Source organism: Henckelia pumila, chromosome 4, assembly GCF_033568475.1.
Source record: "Henckelia pumila isolate YLH828 chromosome 4, ASM3356847v2, whole genome shotgun sequence".
In the NCBI taxonomy this organism is placed as follows: domain Eukaryota; kingdom Viridiplantae; phylum Streptophyta; class Magnoliopsida; order Lamiales; family Gesneriaceae; genus Henckelia; species Henckelia pumila.
This window is the reverse complement of record NC_133123.1, coordinates 69210598-69224924: the sequence shown is the minus strand read 5'-3', so window position 1 is coordinate 69224924 and position 14327 is coordinate 69210598. Positions and strand designations below refer to the sequence as shown.

Sequence of the window (14327 nt, the reverse complement as noted above, 5' to 3'; positions counted from 1 at the left end):
CGTGTACTCCACCAAAACATTTTTTTACGGAAAGACTAAATTATCCTTATAAAGCATTGAGAACAAACACAGTTTTTCTTTTAAAAGCCAATGTTGATTAATGCAAAATCTTTTAAAAGTTCCAAACTAAATTATTATTGCAAAAAATAAAACAAAATGGTGAGAAAGTGGGACCCACAATCCTCATAAGATCTAATCAGATTACAACTCGGACAGGACTCATATCCCTTTCCCATTATATATAACCACAAATCCCCTATCCCCACTATTCCCGCTCCGCCCCAAATTAATTATTCCCCGTATAAATTCCCCCGATCCCTTCTCCGCTCCTCACGGCGGCGGCCCCCACCTCCTCCGATGTCGCAATCCGAGCCATCGCGCCTCAGCCGCGGAGCTCCTCCTCCTTTGCACAAGCAGAATTCATGGTCGCCGGATATCATCCGCGACGAGGTGTGGAACAACCGCCGCAGGAATCACCGACACCGCCGCGGCCGCAGCGTCACGGACGATGACATGGACGAGCTCCGCGCATGCTTCGAATTGGGATTTAACTTCGATTCCCCGGATTTGGATCCGAAACTCTCGTCTGCGTTTCCGGCGCTCGGGTTTTACCACGCCGTGAACAGGCAGTTGAGCAATCCTCTGTCCCGGTCTTCTTCCGCCTCGTTTTCAGACTCCGATTCGGCGCTTTCGTCCGCCGGAGGCAGCTCTAGTTTCATTGATCCAGGTAAAATTCAATCAATCACATTGTTTTACTCCGTTAAGCATTCGATTTCTATCGCGAAAGCTAAAGATTCTTCTCTACAAATAGGTGATAGTCCGGAGACGGTGAAGAACAGGTTGAGGCAGTGGGCGCAGGTGGTGGCGTGTTCGGTGCGTCAATCTTCACCGAATCTAATCATTGATCAGTCAGGATTTTGTGAAAAATCTTCGTAATCTTCATCTAATTTTTGTAAATTAATTTCTCAATTTTCTTCTTCCCCCTAGTATTTTTTCCTTCGGATAATCCTTGGTTCAATTGTATATAGCTGCTGGAATTTTGGGGCTTATTTCAACAGTAAAAAAAAAGAATTGTTGATTTTTTTGCCAAAATTAGGGTTACTGGTGTGATCACAATTTTTTCAAATTTATTTTGGAACCCTTAATTTTCACATTCAGAAACTTCTCTCCAAATTCGGAATAATATCGAGATAAAAGTCAGTGTTTATGCATTAAATTGCTACCATTTTGAAATGTGATACCATTATTTTGACCGGTTGTATTATTTGATGAACTTGAATGCTATTTAAAGTTTTAATTTTGAATTTTGGTGTGAATTTATTGATCGGATTCGAAATTTTAAAACAAACTAATTTGAAATCGAGTTTTATTTGTTTTTCGAATTCATATACAACGAGACACTCTTTGGTGGAGAGTAAATGATACTCCATCATTGTTTTATCCAATAGTCGAAATTCATTACGATTTTATTATCTCATCTCAAGAGTTTGTGTCGAGGTAAATGGTGATATTAAATTAAGTGGTATTAAAAACGAAATTTTTTTAATACTGTATAGAATTTTCTTTATATTGTATAGTTATTTGGAGTAGGAGAATTAGGTCATCCATACAAAGAAATGAATCAATCACACAATCCATCTCTTGGGAGGGATATTTTAAATATATTCTTTTCTTTTCAAACAAGATATTGGAGTATAATATAATGGTTACTTATGGTGGGCCTAAATCTAGTTTTTTGAGTTTGGCCTTAATCCCCACTTGGATTATTTTTGGAGAAAATTCCCATTAAAATTTTGAACATAAAGGAATATTTCAGAATTTTATGGGAGTGGGAGCAAAGTCCGAAAATATTTTTGTACAAAGAAGTTTATAATTAGAAAACTGGCGTGGAAAGAAAATGAAGACACGAAGTGGTTTTGGTCGAAAATCCCCTAATGTTCTCTAATTAATTTGTGTCTCGATGTTTGTTTGATCAATGGAGGGCCTAAATCTAGTTTTGTAAGCTTTTATTTTATGTTACATATGAATGTCATTTTGCAAAATTTTTTTTAACGAATATCGCAATTCAAAAAGAATGTTCGATCAATGTCAATTTTCAAAATATCTCGTGTAAATTTGTTCGATAACAATATTACCAAACTGATTTTTATTTTACACGGCCTTCGGGTTCTCGTAAGTCGTATCTCGTACTCGTATGATCGAACGATTAGGTATATTTATTTATGGTCATAGGGATCACTCTTTAAAATATCGTGATACAAATTTACAGTTCCTACGAATAAATCCATATGGACTTGGATATTTAAATCAATCAAATGAGCTGGTGAACCAATTCACCCCATTAAAGAAGGGTGGAGGACCTAACCGGACTAATTTGATGAATGCTTTCTCAGAAAATAAAATAATAATAATAATAAAACCGTCTAAATAAATATTGTATCCATTTGGGGGAGATGAGATGCCAGTCCACACTACAGAAATTGTCATAAGAATGGAAACCAGAATAAATATTAATCGATACATGTGTGGATCTCACGGATGAAGAAAAATATCTATCTTTATATACACTATTAGGTACCGTTTGGTATATTGGATGAAAGTAAGATGATCCACAAATTTTTACTTATTTCATGTTTCTAACAATTTCATCTCATGACCCGACATGACATTATACATGAGCTTGATGAAAAATCTCTTCAAACTCATGATATTAGTGGATGATGAGTAAAAATTAGAAAAAACAATTAAGATATTCTATAGTAATAAACACAATAATTCTACAAAATTCATTTGAATAAAAGAATTTCAAATATATATATTTCGATTATAATTTTATTGTGAAGAATAAAATCTTAAATTTATATACTACTTATTCACACATTGTTTATAAAAATATATTTGAAATTTTTTCATCCCAACGCAACCTAAAAGCGCCGGATGAAATTTCTTTCTATGTTTGGACCTCGACTCTTTAGAAGTCAGAAATTGTGGATTTTACTCTCCTAAATATAAAAATATCTAATGGACATACATATATAATTGAGATCTGACCTGTCAGTTTCAATAATGTGCCTTCTGGGACAATTAATTGGGAGACAAAAGAAATGCTGATTACAAGTCATAGTTTCGTGGGGTTCTCGTGTTTTAACCCGCATAAGAGTTCGACCAACCAAGTAAATTAACCCATAAAATTATAATTTTTCAAAATTTTTTTATATATAATTCTAATTTTAAAACATTCATTTCATTTTTTTTTATTTTTATTTTTTAAAAAGGGATATGGGCAATATGTATGAATAGAGAGACAATTGGAGGCTGCGTGCCAGCTTTTTCTTAGTAAGGAGGGGAAAAAAGAATCTTTCCAGTTGGGTATGAGGAAAGGAATAAACCACATATGATTATTGCTTTACATGTTGATTGTTGCGTTGAACTTGGTGGAATCCTTTTGTTCAAAACTACAAAACACATGTCATTTTATGACACATTCAAAATATATATATATATATATATATATATATATATATATATAAATATATATATATATATATATTTTGAATGTGTCATAAAATGACATGTGTTTTGTAGTTTTGAACAAAAGGATTCCACCAAGTTCAACGCATATATATATATATATATATATAATGTTGACGTGGATATATTGAGAATAATATATAAGTCAAATCAGAAATTAAATCAAGCGTAAATTTGCTTTAAATTCCTAAATTTAAACATAATTTTGCATTCAGTTTATGTCTGAAAAAATTATGTTTGAGTTTCTTGTTCTATAGAAATATGTTTATACACTTTTTGGGCTCATATGTTTTTTTTCGGATGAAAGTTGATACAAAACATTGAAAATACATTGCTGATAAATGATATTTGATCATAAATTGTTTCAAATTTGGTATTAATATATGATCTTTGAGTACTCAAAGATGTATGCAAGTATTGATATTGGTTACATATTTGTCTTTTTAAAATTGAACGACAGTACAAAACATTGGAAATATAGTACTAATATATGATATTACAGTATCAATTATTTTAGATCTAGTACTAATATATGATTATTGAGTATCCAAATATGTGTTTTACGTGTAGATATAAATTATAGTTGCTCAAATTTTGTACCCAAAATTTTATCTTTGTATTAGATTTAAACCAATTAATACTCAAATATCATATATTAGTATCATATTTTCAATATTTTGTACTATTTTTTACCCGTAAAAAAACATGTGGGCCCAGGAAGTGCAAAAAAATTTTTGTATGGAATAGAGTTAGGAAGTTCAAACATTTTTGTTTGATAGAGACTAAATGCAAAATTATGTTTGAATTTAAGGATTTAAAGCAAACTTATCCATAAATCAAATGTGGAATAAAGATGTATTTCATTTTTTATTTTTCTTATTAAACAATCCTTTAAGATATGTAATATGCTGTCTTGTAGTAAAATAAATGGATATCTAATTTTAAAATCAATGTTGTCTTGTAGTAAAATAAATGGATACCTAATTTTAAAATCATGCAAATTAGTCCATTGCTACTAAACGAGAATATAACCAATTGAGTCTTCTAATTTGTCTATTTGTGTCTCCTAATTTGTAAAAAGTTGAGTCGTACATGGTTGTATTTAATCCATAGAGTTATATAGTGTTGATGGATTTTTATTGACTTTTATAAAATTTCACAGATTTACGAACATAATTCCATTGATTTCTTATAGATTTTTCGTATCACTTTTACAGAGATTTGTAAGTTTTTCATATATACAATCACATGATTTGTATCTTTAATATATCTTATTATTTTTCATTGATTTCTTTGAACTAAATAATTATTTGATATAAATAATGTTATTTTTATTAATTTTTTTTTTGTTATCATGTTTGTTGTGCGATTATTCAAATATTTGAATTACTTCGTTTTATAATTCATTGAATCATATTTAATTATTATTAAATATTACAATTATTGGTATAAATCATAAATTAAAATCACAAAATTTATTCCAAAATTATAAATTTTCAAATGAAATATTTTTTTATTTTTTTGATTTCAAACCATCCTAAAAGTTTTAGGAAGAGAATGAAAAATACATGAAGATGAAAAGAGATAGTTAATTATACATATAGATATTCATTTTGAAGATGAGAGAGTGAGACAAAGAGGAAAGGTGAGAAAGAGAGAGATTAAAAAATTTTGGTGGAAGAGAAAAAGAGAGAAATTATGTGGGCTATTAAGGTTAGGCGAAATACATTTTTTTATAAATTATAGTTGTACCTTAAGCATTAATATTTATATATCAATAAAATTCATGTAATTATTAAAAGTTCACTGACATTTTGAATAACACAGGAAATTTGTAAAATTTTTAATAGTCAATGTTAAATATCACTTGACTTTTAAAACACTACAAAATTCTATTTTGAATATCATTAGATTTTTATAGAGTATATAAAAATCATGATTAAATACCCATGAACTTTTAAAATCCACAAAATCAATTAAATGTAATCAAATCTCCTCCATTGAAGTTTTGAAATTTTTTTAGTTATTTTTTAGTCATATTTTTCCAGAGAGTTAACGTGATGACGAGCACGTCAATTAAACGCGTTGAAACGGGCAAATGGGGTGGGATGACCCTTGACCCACCAAACCTCATCATTTAACTGGGTTGTTGTGCAGACCGTCATTTTGATGGATAGTGATATTATCAACCCGACCTATCTATTTGGTGGGACGGTCGCCAATTTATAGTTAAATTTGGAGGGTTGGACATGTTGACCTGCAACTCGTCGATTGACGGAGTGAGGTGGACTCACAAATTATCAACACAACCCACATATTTGCAGTGCATGATTGGCCAATGGATCCAATCCATTCTGATAACTCTAACATCAACAATTTTAAAGTGACATGCCATTATTTATTGACTTCTCGTCAACGTTTTAGTAAAATAGGAGTAAAACCAATTAAAACAAAATTAGAATATTGAAACCCAATTTTCCGACATTGATAAAGTTAGATCACGAGAATAAAAACGACGACAATTTACCTAAAATACAATTTAATGTAGGCGACCAAAGGTCCGAAACTATTTCACTACTCTGTTTCAGTGTCTTGAGATCCAATCGCAAATCGCAATGCCCATTAATGGGCCTTTTTTACAATCACAAAGAAAAGTACTATAATATATTTTAGCTTCTCCATTATTACTGTAACGGGCTTGAATTACTGTAAACGAAGCTGGCCCATTTTCGTTTGTTGAAATGGGACATAAGTCCAATAGAAAAGTCCAAAAAAATTAGTCCTTTAAAATATAGCAGGTTTTCGGTTTTACAAATTTTTATTCACGAATAAATTCTAAAAATATATATAGAATTCAATCGCAAAAACTCATGTGAGACGGTTTATCGATCAATTTCATGAAGCAGATCTCTTATTTGAGTCACACGCGACAAAATATTACGTTTTATGCCAAAAAAATTACTTTAATTTTAAATATCGACAGTGTTAACCAATCTCACTGATTGATTTCGTAAAACTGTCTCATAAAAGACCTACTATATTCCAATATATTGGGTTGGTATATGCATAAATTGTTTTCTATAATCTAATTCGATGTTGAAAGGCTTTATCGGAACATCTCGACAACCATGCAACGAATGCATTTTCTTTAGTTTTACCAGCGGTTCGATTCATTGTAGTTCGGGATTAATTTTAAGTTGGATAAATTAATATTTTTTCGTCGCAATCCAAGAAGAAAATAAACAACTAAATTCCCATGAGTTTGATGAATTTGTTGAAGTTTAAAATACTTTTAGAAAATGATTTTTCAACCATAGCAATAGAATTATTCGAAACCACAGATAAAATGTAAATAAACGTAGGCGCCATATGTTTTGGAGTTGCTGGAATTTTATTTTATTTTTAGTTTATTTGAAAAAAGAAAAAAAAATGAGGCGTCTCGAGGTTGGCTCTTGCCCTTTCACTTTTAAGTGAGGCCACCCCCTCGTCTTCTTTATTTGTTAAAGCCCACCCACACATATGCAAAAGGAGCTTAGACTATTTGATCAAATTATTATTATTATTATTATTTTTAAAAAAAGTGAGTAAAATATAATAAATTAACCAACTCAACAATTTTTATAATTCACTTGGATTTCAGCAAATTAATTTTAATAAAAAAATTTATTTAATTAATACTAGATGTGGATCTAGATCTAAAATTCCCATCGGTCAAATTAATTAAAAACTATCGTTTAAGAAAATACAAGTCTACACTTTTTTTCAATGACAATAATTTATAAGTCAAGATTTCATCTGGGTCCACTCAATCCAAAAAAAAAAAACAAATGAAAAAAAGAAAAAAAAAAAAAAAAGAAAAAGAAGAAGATGAATTTGTGGGTCGAACCCCTTAGGTTGTGTTTTAAGGCATAGACTCTCTCACCTTGTTAAGGTGCAAATTTTTTCTTGTTCTCTCATTACTAATCCATTTATACTAGTCACGATGCAAACGCGTTGCGTGTATATAAAATTATATTTGTTTAAATTGAAATATAATTATTATTAAAATGTTAAAATTTTGAAATTTTTTAGATAATCATGCACTCTATTTTAAAGAGAAGCAAATACCATGAACTATAAAATAAAATGGAAGTTAGTTAGTGGGTATGTTAGTGGATCTGCACGTGTGTGTGAATTTAGAGGTGGAAATGTGAAATTTTAAGACTAATTTAGATATGTGTATTAAATGTTTTTACTCATTTTTTGGTTAACAATGCATGTAATTATAATTTTAAAATAAGGGTAATTTTGAAAAATACTTACAAATACATAAAGAATTAATATAATATGTTCTTGCTTTATTAATAGTATATATAAAGAAAATATTCATTATTTGAGGAAGTTAATTTCATTATTTGAGGAAGTTAATGCTGAAAGCGTTTATTGCAGCACTCTCCTTTTCAACCAATCATTGATTCAATTATCACATCTACATGAAAATGTGTATCCAAATATTAATTTCAAACAAATTGTTTCTTTTCCCTTCTTAATTTGAAATAAAAATAAATATACGTATATACATGAAGATTAATATTTTAATTTAAAGGTGATAACTTTGTCACTGACCAATCAGCTATAACACTTTAAGGATGCTGTTTCGATGATACACGTGGAGTAGTGTTTTAGTTTCTTCCTCACATATCAATAGTCAAGTGTGTTTTCACACGTATTTAAGAAAACTTTTAAGAAAATAATTTTTTTTAGAAATAAATTTCTCATTTTACCTTTATTTAATGAAAATTTTATTAAAATAAATCAATTGTGTAAATATTTAATGATATTAATTTAATATGAGTAAATTGATAAAATAATATGAAAGATAAATTAAATATGAAAATTAGACTATATATTTGAGATTGATGCAAAAAAAATATAACCTAAATGAGTAGAAGGGAGGGAGTAATGTTTTAGACTTTTTTTTTTGGAAAAATTCTTATAAAACGTTTTTATAAAAGTATTATTGTAAAATTTTTATAAAATATTTTAAAATTCGATCTTGTCCTAACATATGCTTTAAAAAATTTTAAGTTATAAAACACTAAAAATATTATTAAAATGTTTTCCAAACAGACCCTTTATAATCTAAACACTTTGAGTGTACTCATGTATTGTTTTACATTGGGCAGATAGTGTTTTTATATGAAAACACGTAAATGGTTCAAGTTTGGGCGTGCAATAGTATGTAAAGTACATATATATACCGATATACTTAAACTCAAAGTGTTATAGGAAAATTGAAATGTAAGATCATGATTACATTGGGACATCATTATAAAATGTAATGAATATTTTTTGTTTTCATTTTAAAAAATTTAAAAGATATTCCGAAGAAAATAAACAACATTGTCATATATTTAATTTTCGTATGACTAAGGGAGTGTTTGCAATAGATTGTACTTTTGTAGAAGTGATTAATTTATAAATTATAAAAAAGTTAAGAAAAATCAAAAGTTGGTAGTGTTTGAAAACAAATGTGAAAATCTAAAAATCAAAGTTGGGTAGTGTTTGATAAATAAGTGATTAGAGTGATTTTAACAATGACCTTCTTATTAGAATCACTTTTGGAGAATCATAATCACAACATGACTAGCTTTTGGATTTCAATTAAGTTAAGCATAAGGTAACACATAATCTAGGTTTAAGAAACACATAAAAATGATTTTTTTAAGTCAAAAGCTAACAATCACTTTTTTTTAGTGATTGCAAACACTCCCTAAAAGACCGCCCCGCACCAAATGGGTCAACTCAAATCAAATGTCGATTTTGGAAAAAAAAAAATTCACAGTATTTGATTTGATTTTTTTCATAATTTCGAGGAAATACATTCTAAGATAAAAGTTATGCTTGGAATTATCTTTATAAAACATTTTTTACTCAGTATTTTACATAATTTGGTTTGAAAAATATCTTTAGCGTGTTTATTTAAAGTAAATTAAATTTTTGCGTGAGTAAACTAGTATATATAATTAAAATTTAAAATAATAATTATATATATATATATATATATATATATAGTTTCTTTCAAGTTCCCACCTATCATGCCCACTATCATGCCCACAAATGATGTGACACTATTCTATTGGACCTACAATTTATCACATCTTTATCACATCCAATAGAATAGTGACACATCATTGGTGGACATGATAGTGAGTATGATAAGTGGACACTTGAAAGAAACTATATATATATATATATATATATAGTTCTTTTATGGTGCTCAACACTATATGCCCACTTCATGCCCACCATGTACAATTGATGAGTTGACCGATACAATAGATGAGTTGAATTGTACATGGTGGACATATAGTGTTGGGCACCATAAAAGAACTATATATATATATATATATATATATATATATATATATATATATATATATTTGAAACACGGATGGAGTTTTCTGATCTCTAAGCGCCGTTGCCCGGCCACCACCACCACAAGCCGCTATCTTCCAAATCTCGTACCCCTTTGAATTGACAACTTGTTACATGGTTTATTTCACATTTATTTTAACATTAAATAATCCATAAAAGGCCCACTCGCCACTACATGCTCATCAATTTTAAAATTTAAGATCATGTATTAATATTTTTTTCATTATTACTCACATATTTTTTCTTTAGCTAAGGAGGAGTTTGTTACCAAATTCTCGTTCTGAATTTGAGAACTTATCCCTAGCTTAAATATCATTATAGCATAAATTCATCTCATTTCAAACTTAAAAAATGGATGAACATTTCGACCTTTCTCATATCAACATAACATAATAATGAGATTTTTGTGCGAGGATCTTACATATCTTATAGATTTATATTCTTAAAACAAATCATATAAAATATCTCTCCCGTGTAATTAATTTATAAAAATGTTGGATTTGTATAACATAAATTTTACTACACGCGGCCTAATCATATTTTCATTAGTGTATAATGTATTAGTAGCTAAATAAATTAGTAGGCGTGAAAAGTCCATCATACCCCCACAATGGTCTTAATGACACGTGGCACAACGGATCAAACAAACGTGAGCCACTTCTATTCGATTCTCCATCAAGAGGGCATTTCGGTAATATAACAATAACTTTCAGCTAAGAATAGAAAAATGACCTTTAGCCATGTTCAAGAGTCCAACGCACACCACTTCTTAAGGTGCATTGCCCCCATCCTACAAAATGGTCTCACCTCCCCACGTCCTCCCTCCACCACACACCGCCGCCGCCGCCGCAGCTGCCGCCTCTACAAGCTGCATTCACAGTCTTGCTTTTCTTGGATATTCATCACGTTATGGAATCACTTTCTGTCAAATTCTTGGCCACTTCACTGTCAAACCGCAATACTACTAGGTTCAAGAGCATCAAGCTTCATGCCATCCCACCGCAGACGGTGCCTCCGCCGGCATCGGCGGCGGATATCGGTTCCGAGAGGTTGGAGCCTAGAGTTGAAGAGAGGGATGGGTACTTTGTGCTGAAGGAGAAGTTCAGGCAAGGGATATCTCCCCAGGAGAAAGCCAAGATTGAGAAGGAGCCGATGAAATTGTTCATGGAGAATGGGATTGAAGAGCTTGCTAAAATCCCACTTGAAGAAATCGAAAACTCCAAGATCAGCAAGGATGACATTGATATCAGGCTCAAGTGGCTCGGTCTCTTTCATAGGAGAAAGCATCAGTGTAAGTTCCGATTCCGTACTGTTTGCAAAACTTGGATGATTAAGGTTTTCAATTAAAGTATTATAATGGTGTGCAAGATTTTGTTTTGTTTCCCTTTAATGAATTTTACATGTTATGAATCTGTGGATAAGATGAAATTCTTGATAGAAGCTTATGATTTGTGGAGACATTATTTGGTTATTATTTCTTGATCCCGTTTGATTAATATATCTTTAGGAGGTCCAAAGTTTGTTTCTTTTGCATCTGTTGACAATGCCTCTATCCATTCAGATTCATCGGTCATGTTAATTTGCGCGAAAATCGAAGTAATTGTTGTCCTTGATCACTATATTTATCTGTTGAACTCACCTGAAAATATCTGAATCAATGAAACTTATGTTCCTGTTTCTTGAACTGTGAATTTGCTGTTCTCGATGACCAGATGGGCGGTTCATGATGAGACTCAAGCTCCCAAATGGGGTATCAACAAGTGCCCAAACCCGATATTTGGCGAGTGTTATCAGGAAATATGGCAAGGATGGTTGCGCAGACGTGACCACGAGGCAGAACTGGCAGATTCGTGGCGTCGTTTTGCCGGATGTGCCGGAGATTCTTAAAGGGCTCGAAGCCGTCGGATTGACTAGTCTGCAGAGTGGAATGGACAATGTGAGGAATCCGGTCGGGAATCCTCTTGCTGGCATTGATCCACACGAAATCGTCGACACCAGGTCTTACAACAATCTGCTCTCCCAATTTATCACTGCTAATTCGCGGGGCAATCCGGCTTTCACCAACCTGTGAGTGTGTGGCATAATTCGATATATGATATCTGCCAAGATTTCTAGGCTAAAATCTATGTTGGTGCAACTTTTGCAGGCCGAGAAAGTGGAATGTGTGTGTCATAGGCTCGCACGATCTATACGAGCATCCGCACATCAACGACCTTGCTTACATGCCAGCCACGAAAAATGGCCAATTCGGATTCAACATTCTCGTTGGGGGGTTCTTTAGCCCGAAGAGATGTGCCGAGGCGATCCCTCTCGATGCTTGGGTTCCTGGTGACGATATACTCCCCATCTGCAAAGCTATACTCGAAACTTTTCGCGATCTTGGTTTCAGGGGAAACAGGCAGAGAACGAGGATGATGTGGCTTATTGACGAACTTGTAAGTGATTCTACCTCTTCTTGTCAATTTTGTAAAGGAGAAGCTCATAATCACCATATCGAACTTCCACTCAACACAGGGGATTGAAGGATTTAGAGAAGAAGTTGTGAAGAGGATGCCTCGGTTGCATTTAGAAAGAGCGTCGTCCGAGGATCTTGTCCGAAGCGACTGGGAGAGAAGAGACTACTTCGGAGTCCACCCTCAGAAGCAAAAAGGCTATAGCTTTGTTGGCATACACATACCTGTTGGCCGGGTCCAAGCCGACGACATGGACGAACTCGCACGGCTGGCAGACGTATATGGATCGGGTGAACTCCGCCTCACGGTCGAACAGAACATAATAATCCCAAATGTAGAGAACTCCAAAGTCGAGGCACTGCTGAATGAAGCCCTCCTTCGGGACCGGTTCTCCCCTGAGCCACCCCTGCTTATGAAAGGCTTGGTGGCTTGCACTGGGAACCAATTTTGCGGGCAAGCCATAATCGAGACGAAAGCACGTGCACTGAAGGTGACCGAGGAGGTTCAAAGGCTCGTCTCTGTCACGAAACCGGTGAGGATGCATTGGACCGGCTGTCCTAACACGTGCGGGCAAGTGCAGGTGGCTGATATCGGGTTCATGGGATGCATGACTAGGAACGGAGAGGGGAAGATGGTCGAGGGGGCCGACGTTTTCGTCGGAGGGAGGATCGGGAGTGACTCGCATTTAGGAGACGTTTATAAGAAGGGTGTGCCTTGTGATGATTTGGTCCCATTGGTTGTTGATTTGTTGGTGGAAAGGTTTGGTGCAGTTCCTAGAGAAAGGGAGGAAAGTGAAGATTGATTCGAGTGGGGCTTCTGTTGTTGATTGATATTTGTAATAAGGAACGAAATAGCTTTTACTTGTGCTATTTGTTTTCTACTTGTTTATAAGATATGTTAACTCACACGGAGTCTATTTTTCAAAAGATTTAACATATGCCGCTAAAAAATAGTCTTTTTTTACACCAACATTTCATGTATATTCGTAAATTGATGGTTTGTAAGTTAGCCGTCTCTTGGCATAATGAAATCAAATATCTCAAACATTGAGATTGAGTTTTAAGATCGAGATGAATCAAATCTCTTCCCCGCTTAAGACCAACATTTTTTTGGGTTAGTCTGTTGCACAGGTTTGTCCAATGTGGTTTACCCGACTGACATGATCTGCAGGCTATTGATTTAATACAAGAGTTTACCCAATGCACATAAAAATATCTCTGGAGTTATATGTCATTTTTTTAAGGCAGTTATATACCTTAATAAAATGTATAATACAAATGTTATGTCATTAACATGTATTAGTTGGTTCTCATTCCACCCCAATCATAATGAAAACAAAAACAAAAACTTATTTTTTGGTCAATGTTGTTGAAATATTATCCCACATGGGTAGGATATAGTACTGGGAGCTCTTAATATAGACAAGGGCAATCCTCACCTCTTGAGCTAGCTTTTGAGGTGAGTTAGGTCCAAGTTTAATTTCTAACATGGTATCAGAGCTCAGACCCTCTGTGTGTGTTGGACCGCCCATAATTGGGCTGCCTATAGTTAGGCCACCCGTTAATATTTCCACGCTTCAGATGTTCATTCCTGGGCGTGTAGGGGGTGTATTGAAATATTGTCCCACATCGGAAGGATAAAATTCCTGGGAGCCCTTAATGTAGACAAGGGCAACCCTCACCTCTTGAGCTAGCTTTTGAGGTGAGTTAGGTCCAAGTCTCATTTCTAACATGGTATCAGAGCCCAGGTCCAATCTTCAAGCTCCAGATGTTCATTCCTGGGCGTTTAAATCACCCATTAATATCTCCACGCTCCAGATGTTCATTCCTGGGCGTGTGGGGGGTGTGTTGAAATATTATCCCACATTGGTAGGATATAGTACTGGGAGCCCTTAATATAGACAAGGGCAACCCTCACCTCTTGAGC

At 33.2% G+C, this 14327-nt stretch overlaps 2 protein-coding genes across 2 annotated transcripts; both read left to right on the top strand.

Moving 5' to 3' along the window:
• The first annotated feature begins 357 nt into the window (after nt 1-357).
• LOC140861166 (uncharacterized) lies at nt 358-936 on the top strand. Its single transcript, XM_073264176.1, has one exon. The coding sequence runs from the start codon at nt 358-360 to the stop codon at nt 934-936; it is 579 nt and encodes a 192-aa protein (XP_073120277.1).
• Nucleotides 937-10727: 9791 nt separating this feature from the next.
• Nucleotides 10728-13306, top strand: LOC140863900 (ferredoxin--nitrite reductase, chloroplastic). The gene is made up of 4 exons (XM_073267674.1): nt 10728-11239; nt 11661-12015; nt 12095-12383; nt 12463-13306. The coding sequence occupies exons 1-4, from the start codon at nt 10858-10860 to the stop codon at nt 13201-13203; spliced, it is 1767 nt and encodes a 588-aa protein (XP_073123775.1). The 5' UTR covers nt 10728-10857; the 3' UTR covers nt 13204-13306.
• Nucleotides 13307-14327: the final 1021 nt, after the last annotated feature.